This window comes from Lutjanus erythropterus, chromosome 8 (assembly GCF_056507025.1).
Source record: "Lutjanus erythropterus isolate fLutEry1 chromosome 8, fLutEry1.hap2, whole genome shotgun sequence".
Classification (NCBI taxonomy): Eukaryota; Metazoa; Chordata; class Actinopteri; order Lutjaniformes; family Lutjanidae; genus Lutjanus; species Lutjanus erythropterus.
Genome location: NC_139324.1, coordinates 32,254,181 through 32,273,172, shown reverse-complemented (window position 1 = coordinate 32,273,172; position 18,992 = coordinate 32,254,181). Strand labels below are relative to the sequence as shown.

At 40.0% G+C, this 18,992-nt stretch overlaps 1 protein-coding gene across 1 annotated transcript in view; it reads right to left on the bottom strand.

Moving 5' to 3' along the window:
* Nucleotides 1-18,992, bottom strand: part of abca12 (ATP-binding cassette, sub-family A (ABC1), member 12) — a 118,344-nt gene that overhangs the window by 33,563 nt on the left and 65,789 nt on the right. Inside the window, exons 46-55 of the mRNA XM_084725330.1 lie at nt 16,899-17,060; nt 16,499-16,682; nt 15,634-15,852; nt 13,828-14,024; nt 11,240-11,397; nt 8,124-8,357; nt 7,720-7,867; nt 5,784-6,030; nt 2,416-2,505; nt 1-88 (exon numbers count right to left, since the gene is read on the bottom strand). Of these exons, the coding sequence (XP_084581456.1) occupies nt 1-88; nt 2,416-2,505; nt 5,784-6,030; nt 7,720-7,867; nt 8,124-8,357; nt 11,240-11,397; nt 13,828-14,024; nt 15,634-15,852; nt 16,499-16,682; nt 16,899-17,060 (1,727 nt within the window). The remainder of the gene's footprint in view (nt 89-2,415; nt 2,506-5,783; nt 6,031-7,719; nt 7,868-8,123; nt 8,358-11,239; nt 11,398-13,827; nt 14,025-15,633; nt 15,853-16,498; nt 16,683-16,898; nt 17,061-18,992) is intronic.

Here is an 18,992-nt window from a genome sequence, read left to right as displayed (position 1 = left end):
CTGCTCCTGACTGGTGCATTTACAGACACTCAGTTTTTTGGAGCTGTTCCCTGCGGAGGTCCACTTGTTCGTGCTTCTCATGCAGACCCTTAAAGAGACACATTCACAAAGTGAAACGACAGCTTAGTGAAACAACGGGAGTCTGCAGCGCGTGATAATGCCACAAGACACACCCCAGAAGACATCATGAAACCGAGTTGATTAGGGATGCATGATAAAGGCTGAGATGTAGTGAGCAAAGACAGACGATTTAATATTCCACAGCTCTGATCAGACCAAATCTAACTGACATCACTGTGGAAACAAAGAGCAGCTCTGACTTTTTAATGTTCCATTTATTTTATCTAGGAAATCAAAAAACATCAAAAATATACTTTGGATTTAATAGAGCATTTTGCTTAAGAATCCAATTAAATGCTTTGTCATAATCTGCCGCATCAGATATTATCACAGGTGGTAAAAGCGCATACATAAAGTAGAAATACAGATTATTATGTAAAAAAGACTGGTAAAAATAGAATTAATGATTCAACTTCTTTCCTCAAGTAAAAGTGAAAAATAACAGGCTCTGACATGTACTCTAAGTATAAAAGTAAGATGTAGCTCATGTCACAAAAAGACATTTCTACCTGCTGTTTCTGTGCAAAAATAACTTAAGTTCACCTTTTCTCGAGTCTACCTCTGTGTGTTTCATTTTTTACAGTGTTTGTGTCATTTTTGTTTTGTTACGTTGTTTTTGTCTTGTTGCATCTTTAACATTGTTTACATCTTATGTCTTTATTGTCATTTTTGTCTTCTTATGTCTTGTTACATTGTTTTCATCTTCTCACATCATTTTCGTCTTGTTAGATCTTTTAAGCTGTTTCCACCTTGTTATGTGTTAGGACACTGTTTTCATCTTTTACATCATTTTTGTCTTTTACGTCATTTTCGTCTTGCTATGTCTTTTATGCCATTTCTGTTTCATGACTTGTTCTTACATTGGTTTCGTCTTGTTGCGTCTTTTATGCTGTTTTTGGCCAAATGATAACATTTTAGTCTTATGACGTCTTTTAGTTAATTTTTGTTATGTCTTGTTACATTGTTTTCATCTTATTAAACTATTTTTGTCTTGTTACGTCTTTTAAGTAATTTCCATCCTGCATCTCTGTCATGTGTGATATGCACTGATGGATACACATAGAAATCATCTTTTCTATGTTGTTGTTCGATCCATTTAGGTTGAAATCAGTCTTGATGTTTGGAAGGCGGTGTACAATGATTAGCCCCAAATGAAAGTACAGATACCTGAAAAATCTACTTAAGTAACAAAATACTTTAAATTCCGTATATTATTATAGCCAATATTTATTGACTATTATGTGCCGATACCAATATAGACGGATATAGCTGTGGTATGCCAATATTAGCTGATCATTTATCAACCCTGATATTTATTGTGCATCCCTAGGATGATGACCTGCATCATGCTAAAAACCTGTGCAGATGCTACATAGTGGCAAAAAGAAAGAATATGGCAAAAAAAATCTACGATCATTCATACCGTAGCTGTGAGCTCGCATGCTCGTTCTCGAGATCAGGACCTAAATATTTTTCTCTGATATCTAAACAGTTTTCAGAGCTGTTTAATATTTGCTGTAATATCATATTGTGTGAAATTTGCTTGTGTGGGTTGATGTCCAACACCTCCGCATTTTGTTTTCTGCCAAATCCTTTCAGAACAACTTTGTGCAGATATGAAAGAGACTGACACACTCGCATACACACCTGTTACTTTAAATTAGTCAACGCCAATGACCATAATCAGGGGACAATACAGTGATATTTCTATAAATAAACCATGTAAATGCACTAAGCACCCTTTCAGTCATTGTCATGTGACACCATGGGCACCACATGCAGTCTCTTTTGCTCCACAGGATCTTTCCCCTTTCATCTGTTTCTCTATTTTTTTATTTATTTGTTTATTTTTTGCAGAGAATTTTAAAATGCATCCGAGGTCTGGTTCATGAGTGCCAACATTGATTTGAGAGCCTGTAAGGGCAAAATCTTCCCCATAAACACAGGCTGTTTATGGAATACAAATGACCCTCTCACATCGCAGAGTCCTGCTGCAGGCTTTCAGCCACATACATTCAGCCGAGCAGCAGGAAAAATAGAGGGGAGGGACATGAGAGAGACGAGAGAGGCAAAGAGAGAGCAGCAGGAATTGGAAGGAGACGCTCTAGTAAAATAAAACAAGGTGAAAGAGGAGGCATGAAAAGAATGACAATGAGTGAAATATGAAAACACTGTGTGGAGAGCAGGGTGGAATACAGAGAGAGACAGAGCCCGGCTTGAGCACCCAGAGTGTCACTGACAAATTTATCGTTTTCAGGGAAAGAAACAGCGGGCATTTGTGGCGCGATAACGTACGGATTATCAGACTTGTCGAGGCAGGTGTTATCGATTCCGGGGAATGACATCATGGTGTCCACCAGCTTGCTGGAGTTGGGATTTCGGTTGCTGTGGAGCCAGAAAACAAAAAGTCAGCCTTGATTCAAGGATGAAACAGACATTTTAGTGAACTGCATTATACTTGTAACAACAGTATCATGTGGTAACTCAAACAAAATGTTTTTTCATAAGGTTCCAACATGGCATCAGCAGTCAGACTTTGATTTAGTTATTATTGATTTACCCAAATAGTTCCTGGTGGCTGGAGCTTTATAAAGAACTGGAATTGAAGGTTGCCAGTTAACAAGGTGTTTTTTTTGGCAGACAAGTTGGTTTAAGAGCAATTCACTAACTCAGAACATTGTCAATAAAATGACAATGGAGCACAGTCAGATATCCTGATATAACATCCTCAGGATATTTGATTTGCCACTTCACACTGAAGTGGATTTCTTTTATTTGAGTCATTCCTCCCTTTAAGCGCAGGTACACTCATAAATAAAGATCAGATCATGACATTTGCAGTTCGTACAGGCAGATCTAAAACACAGTACCCTGAGATTGTTCATAAACTGTCTACAATCTGTAGTCACAACTAGAAGAAGTCACTCAGCAGAGTGCAGATCCCCACCGGGAAACAGATGGTGAAGCACCTACTGCAATGTCACAACAACTGACAGACGCAGCCAACGTTGTTGATCATTTGCGGCCAAGCTGCAGTTTACCTTCATGTCTTTCCAGACTCTTATAATGTATTGTCACAGAACATTGTCTCCTTATTGGTAACAACAATGAGGAGCAGCTGAAAAACGCTGAAGGATAAGTGGAAGCAAAGAGTGTTTCCTGTTCGAGAGCTGCATCGTGCTACACCCCCCCCTCCCTTTTCCATTGCAAAGTTCTGTTTTGATTTACTGTCCGAGTGTTTAGCGTCTGGAAAATGAGCTGTCAGTGGTGCATCGTCTCATGGCTTGGGGTTTTTTTGTTCATTATTTCCTGTTTTGTTTTGTATTCTTTGCCATCCCTCTTGTTTGTGTGACTTTATTTCCCATCTTTGTCCTTTTCCCGTCCTTTTGATTACCATTTGTTTCACCTGTGTCTGTTGGTTCCTTGTCTGTTTAGTCCTTGTGTCTCTCTGTTTCTGTGTCAGGTTGTCATCTCCCTTGCCTCGGACTTGTGTTTCATTTTGTGGACTTTGGATTTGCTTTTTGGATTTTTGTATTCCAGGTTGATGACACTGTCACAGTGTGCCAAAAAACACAAGATGACAGACCCAAAAATGCAGACAGGGGCAAAAAGCATAAATGTATTTTAAGAACAACAGAATGTATAACAGGCTTATGTGAAGGGCTGGCAGGTCAAAACCATAAGGTCTAAAAACAAGCAGACAAATCAAAGGAAATGAAGAATAAAAACGTCCAAAAAGCAAATCCAAAGTCCAAAAAATGAATGAAACACGGAAGTTGACGAACTGACACAGAAACAGAGAAGCACAAGGACTAAATAGGCAAGGAAATAATCAGACACAGATGAAACAAACAGCAATAAGAAAGAGTGGGAAATGGACAAAAACAGGAAGTAAAGTCAGAGAAATGAGGGAAGACAAAGATAACAAAATAAAACAGGAAATAACTAACAAAAAACCCAAACCATTGCTCACCAATAGTGGTGATTGACTGAGGAGAGTGAGCAGGTCGAGTGACTGGAATCAGACTGGAGCCAAGAGATGAGAGCAACGGGTGAGTCCACCCTCCAAGTTACCTTTAGCCTGACAGCCGAAAGCTTGTTCTTTCTCAATATTTAATATATGCACAGGCAACCAAGCCCTAGAAACCCCTAGATGCCAAGTTTGCCAGGATTGTGTTGCCGCGACAGTATCTACTAAAGACTTTGAAGGAATTTAAAAAAGGTATGCATTTTCAGCAAAATGGAAGTTCACAACCCTGACACTGACCTGATTAAAAATAAATAAATAAACATCACTTTTAAATCTCTTTTGTATATCAAGTTAAAGAGCACTGAGGAGGCGTCCATACAGTCTTTGATATGGATTGGCGCCTCAGCGTTTTCTCGCTTGCAACATATCCCCTTGATCAAACAACAGCACTTCTCAAGAATGAAGACATTCATCGCAACCTCCTGACACTCTTAATCTTTCTCACTTTGATCTCACATCTCAGCCGTCCTCATCACAATCATCTCTTCGCCTCATGTTCTCTCTCGCTCCCTCTCCTTGAGGTCCGTCCGCCCTTCAACAAAATACAGCTTCACATTTATTTTATAACAAGTGAGACACGTCGTCCCCCGCAAATGATGCAGTCAAGTAATGAGACGCATCAACACTCTTTTCTGAGTTTCAAAATTTAAACCTGTTCTTTAGGTTATGCAGATATGGCCAGAGTCTTCTATCACAGTATATGCCATTTTATATCATGGTAATGTCACATATCACAATATTAATTCAAGTAACCCCCACCCCTAACTTCAAAGCTAACTCACACTAGCCAGCATCTTTGATGTATGGGGGTGTGTTAGTGCCCTATGGCATCATGGTTAAATGTCGCATCTCTGAAGGCCCCATTAATGCTGAAAGGCACATACAGGTTTTTGGAGCAACATGTGCTGCCATCCAGACATTGTCTTTTTTCAGACATCCTACATTCTGCATGTGTTACAACAGCGTGGCCTCGTGAAAAAACAGTTCAGGTTGACTGATCTGCCTGCAGTCCAGACCTGTCTAACATTGAAAATGTGTGGTACATCATGACGCGCAAAATGGACAACAGAAACCCTGGACTGTTGAGGAACTGAAGTCACATATCAAGCAAGAATGGAAAGGAATTTCACTTTCAAAACATCAACAATTAGTGTCCTTACAGAGTGTTGTTAAAAGAAAAGGTGATGAATCATGGTGGTGAACATGCTCCTGTCTCAACTTTTTTGGAACATGTTGCAGGAGCAAATTCAGAATGAGGGTATATTTACAAAAAATAATAAAGTTTATCAGTTTGAACATTGATTATCTTGTATTTGTACTGTATTAAATTGAATGTAGGTCAAAAAGTTTTTGCTTTCTGTTTTTATTTACGTCTTACACAACATCCCAACTTATATGGAACTGGGTTTGTACTTCAACAAGACCCACGTTTTCCTGTGCCTTGGTGGGGTTATTTGTGCCACATGAACCTCAGTGGCATTGGTCTGACCTTTCCAAACAAAGTGAAATAAAAGAGCAAAGCCTCAGAGTTTGATTGAACTGCTCCAAACATGCTTGGTGTAAAAGCACCTTGATTAGCCTTGTTTATTTCTGTGTACTCCCTTGTATTTTTTTTTTTGCCGTGGGGACTGACCTGAAGAAAGAGTAGCTTGGTCCGAATTTGTAAAGCGCAGGGCTAAGCTCCAGCTCAGGATAGTGCCGCAGGTCGCTCCTGATGGAGCCCAGGCCCATAGCAAACACCACAAAGAGAACCGGAAGTAGGATCTGGGCGATCAGACCCTTCCAGTCTCTGCGGCTGTGGTGGAATCTCTTGATCAGTATGGCTGACATCTGCTGCCAGGCCAGGGCCATGCCGCGCACCATGGTCGAACCGGTAAGCTCTAGAGGGGAAGAAATGGAGTAAGGGTTTAAATCATTTCTGTACTAATAAACTTTTTACTGTCTCACTGCCTTGAAGATGCCTGCTTTTTCTCTCTGCGGCACAGTGAAGTAAAGGTTCACAGGTAGATTGTATCACAAAAGATGGCAGTACAATCCATCAAGATGGGTGTTCCAATTGTAGAAGCTGTTGAACTAGGTCAGCTGAGTAAGTACTTTTTCAAATATTTTAGTTTTAATATGGAAAGAATCTAAAATAAAAAATCTGTATATATTTGAGCATACTGATAAACACAGTGAACACTACTGTTAATGAGACTACACAAGTTATTGCATGAAACAGAAAGTTTTCTTAAATGCTTCCTTATAGTTTAAATATTTAATAATCAACTTTAAATGCTGTCATTTTTATTGGGTGTGATGTGCACAAGTGACAGGAAAAGGAAAGAGCGAAAAGGAGGGATGTGAGGAACAAAGGGAAGGAGAGACTGAGAGAAACAAAACAAGGAATACCTGAGAGCAGGCATACATCATGTCCCTGTTTTGACAATGACCATGCCCCCGTTTGGGTGAAAGCGAGCGCTGCAAAACTGCCAAAAAACAAATCCCTCTTTCCACCCCTAACTAGTGGAAGATAGCATGGGATTCATTTCCGTGCAGACTGACTTGATGAAAAAAACAACTCTAACCCTACTTTTCTCCAGCACACTAAGTTGTAAATAACTAGTGGCACCATAGCTAAAAGCTGCTGCATCACAGTTTGTACATCAAACAATAAAACAAACCCCAGTTTATGATTTTCTTTACTTCCCAGAGGGAGCAAAAAAAGGGAGCTAAAGAAGAGATCTGTGGCTTCAGGCCATCCAGATAGAGAATGAAAACGATCAACTGTGGGACCTGACAAGTCACTATTGTACATCTGTGAAAAACACTCCATCAGAAATGAGTTAATGATGTTACTGAGTTAAAGACGTGTGCCGATTGTGCCTGTAAATCAAAATGAGTCAGAAAAGACTCTCAGCTAAAGTTTTTACTCTGAAAAAATATGTCTCTACAATAAAACGCCTGCTTCGAGTTTGGTTCAACAGTCTGTCCACTCGACAAACTGCTAGGATCACAGAGTATTTAACGTTAAGAATTCATATTAATTGATTTTCCTTCTAATGAAGAACCTTGCAAACGGCATAAAGTGAAGTGTTTTCTGTTTCTCTCAGCTCGTAGTGAAAGGTTGCATATTCAGCACAAACAGCAGTCAAAATAGCAACAGATGATATTAGTTTATGGCAAGGACAGATAAACAAAATGGCAAAATAAAGTGTCTTAATTACAGAAAAAAGTGACAGATATCAAAAATACATTCCCTGGAGAATCAATAAAGTTGATGTATACGGCAAATTTGTACACTCATTAACCCCGTTTTCCTTATTTTTTTCCAGATTAGGACGCCGGACATTGATCAGCAACGCTATAAGATAATTATTTGCCTGATTGACCATAGAGTTTGGGCTCCCAACAGCTATAAAGTGATTATTTTATGCTATTAAATCGGCAAAGACCTCAGAATTTGCATTTAGGCAGTCGAATTAGAGTGGCTGCTTTCACTCAAAAAGGGGTTGGGGACATGATGCAAAGGCAAAGTATCCGTATGGGCTGCTCTCATCTATGGGTGAGGTAAAAGCCAGTGGACTCACTGATCTTGTCGCCGAAGCTGGAGAAGCTTCCATCGAGGTCTGACGGGAAGCTGTCGACGGATCCAGTGTCTGAAATCGTCTCCGAGATGGACAGGGGGCCGTCCCCAGCCCGATTGTCTGGGTTGTCATGAGTCAACTGGAGGAACACCTACACCGATAAAAAGAAAACATTAGCATCTGCGTATGTCAAAGAGCTTATCAGTATAATTTAATTTTAAAATAATATAGCTTGTGATTATGCTAACACAGCAATATGATCAAGTTTATGAGAAGCAGCACATCTGGAGCTTCTGTATTTTACACAGCGAATGTTTAAATGTACCTCAGCAGCTGAGCTTGTTTATTTCTCCACTGTGTCTGCAGAGTAAATCTGTGTTTTTGTGAGTGGGTGTGTATGAGCTTACCTCCTCTAGGGTGGTGTCAGAGATGCCATAGCCCCCCAGCTGCAGAGCATCCAGGTTGGAGTCCAGCGCGGTCAGGAGGGAGCGAAATGAGGAGGCGTTGGATGAGCTGAAGGGAGGCAGAGAGTAGACCAGGTCGCCCCCTTGGGCCTCCTTCAGTCGAGCTGCAGGTACATGAGCCTGGATGAAGGATTTCAGCTCAGTGTTGTCGATCTGCTCAGATTCTAGGTCTTGCATCTGCAGATGGGAAACAAAAGAACAGGTTATGACATGCTTTATTTTCAAGATTAGACAGATTTACTTTGCACAATTACAAATCAGCTGCCAGGGACTTAAAATTCTTATATTTGCTCCTTTCTTTTCAGTGTGTTTGTGTATACTCTGACAGTCTCCCCCTGCTAACACCATCCATTCATGGTCGCCTTGATATGTTGAGTAAAAGAAGTTCACTGGGAATCATGATCTTTGATGGTGTCTACACAACTCACGAAGTGTAAACAGCACATTAGAAGAGCAGCAGCTTCAGTGCTCCGTCTGTCTCACAGGATACGTTCAGGCACAGCGCTCAGTGAAGGTCCACCACAGACCTACTACGGGTTTCAACCAGTTAAATTAAGACCTTTTTATAGACTGTTACGAATGCAACTTAGGACCTTTTTCATGTCTGTACTGGCAAAGAAGTGCAAGGGTATGAAAGACAACTGGAGTGCCACAACGTTATTACTGCAAAGTGAACTAAGCTGTGGTCAGACTTCGGTGACGCACCAGATGTCAATACAGAACAATACTGGTTGCTGACAGCTGTATGTTTTCTGACTTCCCATGTGACTCCAATGCTTTAAAACCCAAAGTTCCTAAATTGCGTGCGGGTCTTTCTTGAGGTGCAGAGGGCTGCAAAGTCGTTATTTACAACAGGTTTCAACCAAAGATCTCCCTGAACTTGCACTTACTCATATGAAATGAAAGTATTTTTTAACATATTACTTCTTCTTCCTCTATTTTTTTAAGAGAAGAGACGCCAAGTTAGCCCACACACCACATTGTGACACATTAGTTGTGTGCTCTGAAATTCTGATCAGGGTGCACAGTTTGTATCAGTCATTTTTATGTTGTTTTCCTTTTGTAGTTATTACAGCATGATCAATGCATTTTTTTTCTCAAAAAAAACCTTTAAAGGTAGGACTAAAGTTTATAAAGTAGTGTTTACTTCATAATCCAATCAGTTTTTAAGAGCTTTGAAAATCGTGCACATTACATTTTAAGACGTTTTAAATCATTGGATTTTAGACCTTTAAACTTTTTAAGGACATGCAGAAAACTTGGCCCAAGTTTTAGCAGTGCACATAAAATGGAAGCAAATGCAGTTCTGTCCACTTTTTTTATGTATAGCATGTGCTGTTAAGCATCCTCTGTAGGCAGATGTTTTGTTTAAAACAGGAGTGCATCTGTTGGGTCAGACTGAAAAAAACAAAGTTGAAACGCCTCCTCTGTAAACCTAAACAGTTATTAAAATGTTGTTCCTGCTTTTTCGTTAATGCATTGTCCAAATAAGTTTCCTATCATCTGACTGAGATTTTAAGGATGAGATAAATTTGGGCACTGCCTGAGGTTTTCTGCCTCTAGGTTATAATCAAGTTAGTGAGCTCTACATAGAGACGGAGTTTGATACAGCCTGAATCAGATGTAAGAACGGCATAAATACAGAGTACTGAAGGACCAAAATATAACTGGCATATCGACACCAAATAGGATTGTAGGATACTTATTAACTCAGCAAGAGGTGAAAAAAGAAAGACTTTGAACTGCTACATTTGGAGTGCAGTGGAAGATGTAGCATACTGAAAAATGTATGAGTTTGCAACAGTCACAGGAGCATTATTTGTATTGGATTTTATCCGTTTAGCAGTTTTTCAGTAAGTCTGATATAAGTCACAGTGTTGCCGTATGAATTGTGTGCGACTCTACTACTGTCTACCGTGTCAGAAATAAAAGCTAGGACTCATGTACGCCTGAACGGGCCGGCTCCTCTAAAACAATGTAGCGTGAAATGTTACTATTTATGCTGTCTGTGCAAGATGTGTCATTGTTAGTAAATAGAAAGTCGGAGTAAAATGCATCAGAGATATGATGTTACTTGCTCACTTCTAAAGCCCCTTTTAGACTGGACAAAAAAAACCCCACCAACATCTGGCTTTTGTCTTCAGTGGGAAAGGGTACAACTGGCATTCACTTCCAGATCAGATGACTCTGCAGCAGGGCTGTCACGATACCAGAATTCAAAACTTCAGTCTCATACTGGTATTAAAAAAAATACTCAGTACCTCTTTCAATACCATGGCAAAAAGAAAAAATAAGTCTTAGGAACACAAAACATTTTTTTCTTTTCTTTTTTTCTAATTAACAACCTACAGGTACAGAAAAGGTCACTGCCTTTTTTGCTGCAAACAGGACAATAAAGACTGAAGTGAACTCAGGTATTCAATGAAACCCTTTTATAGCTTTTGATACTATTGAATGTGTGTATTGTTTAAAAAAGTATGAATGCTTTTGACAACCTTACACTGTAGTAGTCATGAGTATTTATCACCTCCAGCTCTGATCGCCAGTGACGGAAACATGACACCTGGTTGGACACTAATTAACTAATTAACTAATAACACTAAACACTAATTTTCATCCCTTTTCCAGTGGAGTCAATAAAGGCTTGTCACCTCCATCTGTAACTGTGATTCTTTTTCCCCCTTTGCATCCATTTGATGGTAATATCACTGTGATGCTGATTTCTGTTAGCACGTCAATGGGAATTCCCATTATATGTTAGCACTGAGCTAACAGACTTAGCAATAGTTAATTATATATGAAAAAACATATACAGCAATGAAAAAGTCAATTCAGGGATTGAAAAAGATAAAGAGTCATGGTTCTTAAGAGAAACATTTTTTCCTCCCACCCCTACTACTGAGGAAACATGGATCATTTGACCAGAAGGAATGTTTAAAAAGTCTCACATCAGATTTTTAGAGTAATTTCTCATTGTGGAAAACAACGAAAACAAAAACACAATCTTGCCGCTGTGCTTTAGTCAAACATATTGACTGGATGCCTGTGAGGATGGATACCTTTTTGGTGAGAGTGAGTTTGTAGCCCTGACCCAGCTTGTCTTTCAGGTTGAAGGGGGATCCGCAGCATTTTAATCCTCCTCTCTCCAGGAAGGCGATGCGGTCGCTCAGAACTTCAGCCTCATCCAAGTGGTGGGTGGACATGATGATGGTGCGATCTGAGAGGACACACATACAAAAACAACTGCATGATTTGTGTATGCACTATTATTGCATCCTCTAACCCATAACTTTAGCTCAAATGGAGGCTAAATCTGTGAATATGTGAAATTTATGACTTGAAAATCCTGTGATTCGATGTCACTAAAATGCACACCGTGAGATTTTGTTTACCAGCCGAAGCTACTCTATAAAAGGGTGAGAAAACATCACAGAGGCAATATTCAAATGTCGTTTTGGATTTTCCTCATTTCCCCATCCAAGTTGGCTTTTTAAGTGTTGCTCCCGACACACACATACACACACACACATTCACAACAACACTCATCCAGATAAACAACCAAAAAAAACAGACATTACAAAGACAAAGCCACACCCAAGCTGTGTCATGCACATACAAATCATCAGAGAAACAGGCACACAGACAGCGAGCGGTGCAGAAAGTTTAGTTTGAAATAGATTCCCCTGGCACCGAAATCTCACTAACATCTGAGACATGGCCAATTACACAGGATGTTTTCCACATCTAATAATACATGACATTTAGCAGTTACCCTGCCATTACTGCTGCTACCCGAAGAAAAAATATTTCTGGATTCCTTTCAGATTAATTATATGCTGCATTTAAAGCCAGGAGCCTGAGCAGGGGGAAAAGCCTCCAGGGTCAGCTCCAGGTTCAGTGCCCTTTTCTGTTCTTCTACCCCTTTTCCTCTGAGGACGTTACAGGAGGTGGAGGCGTCTTCAGAGGAAAACACTTGAGCGAGAGTTTGTCTGTGCCATGCATTACTGGGGCCTCTGCTGAATTATTTTTTATGTGGTGGGGACACGTTGTGCTATTGCATTTTGTGATTAATTCCTATTAAGTGTTGAAATTTCGAAATAATTATTTTGGCACGCCTGGCAGAGTGGTGCTGTCAGTGTTACTGGAAGGCAATTTAATTCTGGCATGTTAAATAACCATTTAACCTTTTGTTTTATTGTGTATTATTGCATTCCCAGTGTGTCCACATGAAGAAAAGACAAGGCATGAGAGTAAAAATATCATTCTACTTGATAAATTAATTTTTTTTAGTGGATTAAAAATAAAAAAAAGTTTGTAATTATTCCAAAAATATTACTGTAACAGCTGCAAGGACTAGTCTAAGACTAACTAGTCTATTTAGGCCCAATTCCGTGATTTAATTTCATGAATTCCCCCACCATGTCGTTAATAACACATTTATGGTGTCTGTGTTTGCTGTTATGTGTTGTTAAATATCACACATTCTTCATGTAGACCTCTACTAACTGTGTGTTACACAGGTAAGTGAGTTAATTCTATTTCTATACCATCTTTCAAAACCGGAGTTACAAGGTGTCTCACAGGTGCAGATAAAACCGAATACAATAAAACAAAATAAAACAAGATATTCCGGGGAAGGTTCGATCATAGAGAATAAAACAGAACGACACAAAACCATTGGAGTAAATAATTTAAAATAAATCCCAGCCAATACAGGTGGGTTTTTAAAATCTTTTTAAAAATGAGACACGGATTCAGGTGTTGTTCTACAAAAGCAGGAACACCCTTTGTCTTAAGCCTGGACTGTGGAACCAGTTCACAGTATCTGGTTTGGGATCTTGGTGCAAAATAAGGAGTGACAAAATCTGAAATATATAACAGAGCCAAAGTATACGTCAATGGCTTTAAAACTAATAAAGAAAATCAGGAAATTAAATTCTAAAACAAATAGAAAAATGATGTAATTAAGCCAGGACGGGTGAGATATGCTCTCTGCGTCTTGTATTTGTCAGTAGTATTTGCCTTGGCTGCTGCATTATGTACCAACTGTAGATGGGTAATTGCTGCATAATTGAAGCCAGTAAATAATGAATTGCAGCAGTCATGATAAGAAGAAGTTAAGATGTGAAAAAGTTTCTCAACTATTTTTTTGGGAGGCAGTAGTTTGACTGGTATTATTTCTGAGCTTTGAGATTTCTGGCTGAATGTTTTAAGCTAGCTGTCAGTGGTCCAGGGTTTCAGGCCACATGCTCTTTTAAAGGTGGCAAGGAAACACTGCAGGGAATCCAGATTGTTATGATTTTTATGATTAAATGAGACATACAACTTGGTCTCTTCAGCATGACAATGGTAAGGCATAGTGTTGAAGTGACAAAGGGACGCAGGGTAGCAGTTACAAAATCGGGCCAAGTACCGAGCCTTGCGGGACCCCATTAAAGGAAAGAAAAGTTTTCCTGTTTTTGTTCTGTTCCCTTTTCTTTTTCTTTTTGTATTTCTACCTATTCTTCCTCCTCTTATCATTATCATCACTATTATTAGTTGTATTAGTGGTAGTAGTAACCGTAGCTTAGAGGTCAATGGAAAGTTTGTGGAATCAAATTAATCTTTATGTCTTCATTGCGTGTGTCAGTGTGTGTGAGAAACTTACGTTTCTTGTGCTGGATAACAATGTCCCAGATGCTTCGCCTGGAGCAGGGATCGACTCCTGTGGTGGGTTCATCCAGCACCACCAAGCGAGAGCCCCCTATGAAGGCGATGGAGATTGACAGCTTGCGCTTCATGCCGCCCGACAGGGTGCCCACCAGCTTGTGTCTGTGAGCGTACATGCCTGTCTCCTCTAAGATCCTGGTGGGGGGAGTCGATGAAAAGCATTTAACATAGAGCTCATGTTAACATACTTTTTTTTTTTCTGTGCATTTACAACCCAGTTTCTGAGTTATAGTTCCATCAGTTACCCAGTGGGGGTTTCTGAACAACAGGAACCAGAGCAGAGGTACAGCTTCTTGCCTTTAGGTCCAGGCTTATTACTGCTTCTCTTGTCATGCAGAAACCCTCCAGAAACAGTCTCATGATGCAACTGGGTTTGAACCCGAGCTTAATGATGCCACAGAATGAAAAATGATCTGTCTAATGCTTGCTCCCATAAGCTTATCCAAGAAAACACGAATGAACAGAAACAGATAAAATAAAGCATCATAAAATTCTAATGAACAATGTGAGCTTGAAACAGGATAGAGATACTGTTCTGTTTTTTCCAAGAACACTCAACCCTCGACCTTTATTCATCTGCTGTAGAAGTATAGTATATGCATGCAGCCTCCTCTATGCTATGAAGTCTTGATTCAGTGCATCATGCATCTCTACGTTTCATTACAAATCCCTTGTTTACCACTGCATTCTTCTTGATTTGGTGGGTTAGACGTCAGTGACCACTTGCAGACAACAGCGCTGCTGTATTTTCATCAATAAAGCAATACTGGGCAAACCTCCAGTCAACCGCTGCACCCTTATCTGTGTCTAGTAGTTACCAGTAACAGTCCTCCAAGTGGCTGTTTTTTCATGTACTCTGGGTTTTTTTGACAGATCTGGGATAAACTGCATTTTCCTAATCAGCACCATGGGCATGGAACAATTTACAAAAAGATCTAAAATTAGATGCACTTGTATCCACTGATGAATTTAAGGGCATCATGGATACATGTGTTTGTTTTTCTTGAGAGGCAACTATGTTTGAATAGATTTTGTTATATTATTGTGGATTGTTGTATTAGTTGCATTTTAATGTTGTGATTGGCTGCTACCCTGGTTGGGTCTCTGTTTCTCAGTGGGACTTCCTGATTAAAAAAAAAAAGGTAAAATCTGATGCATCTCACAGCTCTTGAGATGCTGTTAAGTGTAATATTTATTTTCTCCTCGCCACAGATTAGATTTCTTGCACAAACACCTACAGATACCATAATCTGTATGACCATGTCTGAATATCACCTGCAATTAGGTGCTTCACCGGTCCAGATAAAATCCAATATCACAAAAAACAACAAAACGATTGTGGAACAGTCAATCATAGAATGAAATGTTTCTTGTTTACTGAATTTATATTATTCCGCAATTTATTTCTTTTTGATTTATGGTAATACTTTTTGTGCAAATACATACCCCTCCAATCCTCATTAACTTTTATTGCTGCAAAAAATGATTTCTAACATTAGTAACTGTCTAAAACTCTGCCGAGGTGTTTGTTCCCCTGTTCAGAAAACTGAACATTCTTTCAGTATATGACAAATAAAATGTGTGTCCATTTATTAATTACTACCAAAACAGGTAGTAATATAAATCAAGTGGCACCGCTGCATCATGCAGAACCACTGACATCATCTATAAGAGACAGTAAATTATTCTGGAGTGCATCATGATACTGAGGATACTCCCTGAACTGGATGAAAAGGTCACTCACGTGCGGACTTGTTCAGCCAGTTCCCTGCGTGACCAGTGTGGGGCCTTGATCTGGCCGTACAGCAGCAGGTGCTCCTTGGTGGTCATGTGGTCGAAGAGGACGTCGTACTGCATGCACACCCCGAGGTCTTTGCGAACGTCATCGATGTTGGCCTGCATGTCTTTGCCGTACACCTCGATGGAGCCCGAAGACGGGGCGAACAGGCCAGTCAGGAGAGACCTAAGCACAAAGCGTGATCATTTATTACACGAGTGACGACAGTGAATTCAGTTTTGGTTGAGTCAGTTCATGTAGAAGTATTTCTGATACATACTGGAGGAGTTTTTTGGTTATTTTACATTTCACAATTGGGGAAAAAATGTAAAATATAATTCGAATACATTAAGTTTATTTGCATGTGGGGCATAAAATGTTGAGAATGCCTTTTGTTTCTATAGCATTTATTTTTCTTTTACTTCCTCCTCTGTATTTACCAGTTAAATTAAGATTTATTGGTCCCAGGAATAATATAGGACACGAAATCCTTTCTTGGTTTTGGTTGTTTTTAGCACTGTTGAATCTTATTCTGCAGCTGCATTCATTGTCTGGATAACAGCATCAGCAAAATTAGTCACATTTAAAATGTAAATGTAAGTGCTCCAGTTGATGAAGACCCGTCAGGCTAATCTGTACTACGCTGCATTCGCTGTGCCAGATTTGGACAAAACAATCTCCCTGTCAGCAGCCGGCCCTTGAGATGATTAAAGGGACGCACAAATCAAATTTAAAAGACATCACATACAGTATATCAATGGTCAAAATGCATTTGTATTCATCTAAGGACATGCTGATACAGTGAAAACTGAGAAAACTGTGCCACACGTACATGGTGGTGGTCTTGCCGGCTCCATTGTGACCAAGCAGTGAGGTGACGTGGCTCTCGTAGAAAGAAACATTAAGGTTTTCAATTGCCACTCGGTCACCATAGATCTTGGTGAGACCGTGGAGGGCAACGCCCACCGGGAGCTCTGAGAAATCCTCACCATCCTGAGAGGAAAGAGTGTTCTGACCTGAAAGAAACGTGGAGACAGAGGCAACCTGTAAATCAAACTAACAGGGGACAGGAATCAAATGAAGAGTGGGGGGCAAATGTAAATTTTGTGAGGCGTCTGACAGACGATGAAAGGGGAGACATCATGTTTCAGGACACAACACACCAGAGGAGACAGCATTGCTTAACGTTATCTGCTGGAGGATAGTACAATGTCATTTTTCTTTTCCTGTACCTTTTCCCTTCTCGTCGCAGAAGACAGGCTGGTTTTTCTGCATGATGTTGGCGAAGAAGAGTCCTCTGCCAACTTTACTGTTTGACTTCGTGCAGCAGCACAGGTCAGCCCAGAATGAAGCTTTGAAGGGGAAGTACCACGGGGCAGGGATGCCGTACTTTCCTGAAGGGTAAAAAAAAAAAGAATGAAGGACTTCTCATTAATACATGAAAAACTATTTAGAGACAAGATTACCAAGCAATTCATAAACTGCTGTATTTGCTTCAACTAGGGGTTGCTAGCAACATAATCGTTGAAAGATAAAATTTATCTAAACAGAGATACAGAGGAGACAGAAATGTAACCATTGGTTTATTTATAGGTTTTTATAGAGTCAAAACCGGCGTGCTTTAATGGCTGGGAGCTACACAAAGCCGCCAAATAGGCTGAAGTGCAGAAACATGCCGAACACAGGAAAATATGAATAAATAAGTAAAAACTCCCTGTAGATACAGACACCATCACACACTGGGTCATAAGTGATGATGTGGAGCAGAGGTTCTTTTAGGTCATGCACACCTCCAAAAAAAAAAAAAAGCAACATAGCCTATTTGTAGCTGTCGCCACGGTCAAGGCGGCATACACAGATGTTATTAAAAATACTGCAGCAATTTGAATTAAATTGCAATAAAGTTAAACACAATTTACCATGTAAAGCAGAGCTCTGTGCAGTTTTCTTAATCCTACTCCTGATAGGTTTCTGGCCATTCACTCCCACACGATAATATTAAAGTTCCAATGATTTTGTGTTTTCTCACATTCTGCAGGGAAAATGTTCTATTTTTATGGGGGTTTAATAAAGAGATGCGTATCTCTTGCTAATGACGTGGCAAAATGATATTCTAGTGCATAATTACACTCTAATTACAGTTATTCAGTTAAACGGACAATAAAATAAATGTGTTCACGTCTACTCACTAAAATAGACATTGTGAAGTAAACAAGTTTAACATGATGTAGAAAGGGAGGATGAAGCTCAAATAAACTATTTTATAAACTATAGTAACATCTAATCCATTGACCTGGTGAGAGGGAGAAGCTGCTGTCTGCAGCATGTCACACTGACTGCCTGCAGCACAGTGAGACAGGAGGGGGACAGAAACCCCGGTGGAAGTACACCTACACCGGCGCTGTTGGCAGAAGAGCTGCAGACTGATTACTCTGAAGAGGGTCTGAAAAGTCAGTAAATCTAGGGAGAAAGCCGCCAAGTTGGCAAGACTGACTAAATCCCGGGACCCCAAGCTTGTTTTTCCATCACCTGCTTCTGCTCGCAGCAAAGTTAAAACCCCTGAGATTTGTGTTGGGTCTCACAGGATCCCAATTGCAATACAGCCCTCTAACGTAAAGAACAGAGAATGACACACACATAGGTTCAGAAACAGATACAGTGGGCTGTCCGACTGATTGGAGACGGAGAGAGAAAGATGTGTAAGTAGGCCCAGTAACCTAGTAGTATAGTAGTAAATAAGAAAATTACACCATGACACCGCCATTGCATTTTTCCTCTTGCACACCTCTAAAAGGCAGCTGGCGCACTCCGATGGGTGCACACACCCCACTTTGGGAAACCCTGATATAGAGTGAATATGTTTATATGAGTCTATATTTAGTTTTTTTGGGAAAATGCATAATTACCCTACACTGCAAACATTACGTCAGCATCACAACAGTGTTCACGCCACATTGAAGCGTCTGTCCATCCCATTGTCTGTGCATTTCAAACTGTTCAGCAAGAAACAAGCGGCCAAACTTCCTGTGGAAACTGCAGTTTTCCCTCGATATGTGTGAATATTCTTGAGTTTAGCAGTAAAATTGTCTAGTGGGAGTAAACGTACAGTTTGGCCAGAAAAACGCTGCAGAAAAAGTTTAATTAGTTCCCATGTTTTGCATACCAGCTGCTGGGTAAAGTGAAGGGAGTCTGTGGGACTAAACTGGAGCAGAGTGAGCTGTTATCAGGCTGTGGAGCGCACTCCGCCCCAAATAAAAAAAAAAAAAAACACTTCAGCTTGTGTTTTTGTCCACCAAATACAGCTGGGACGTGAGCTGGTGCAGACA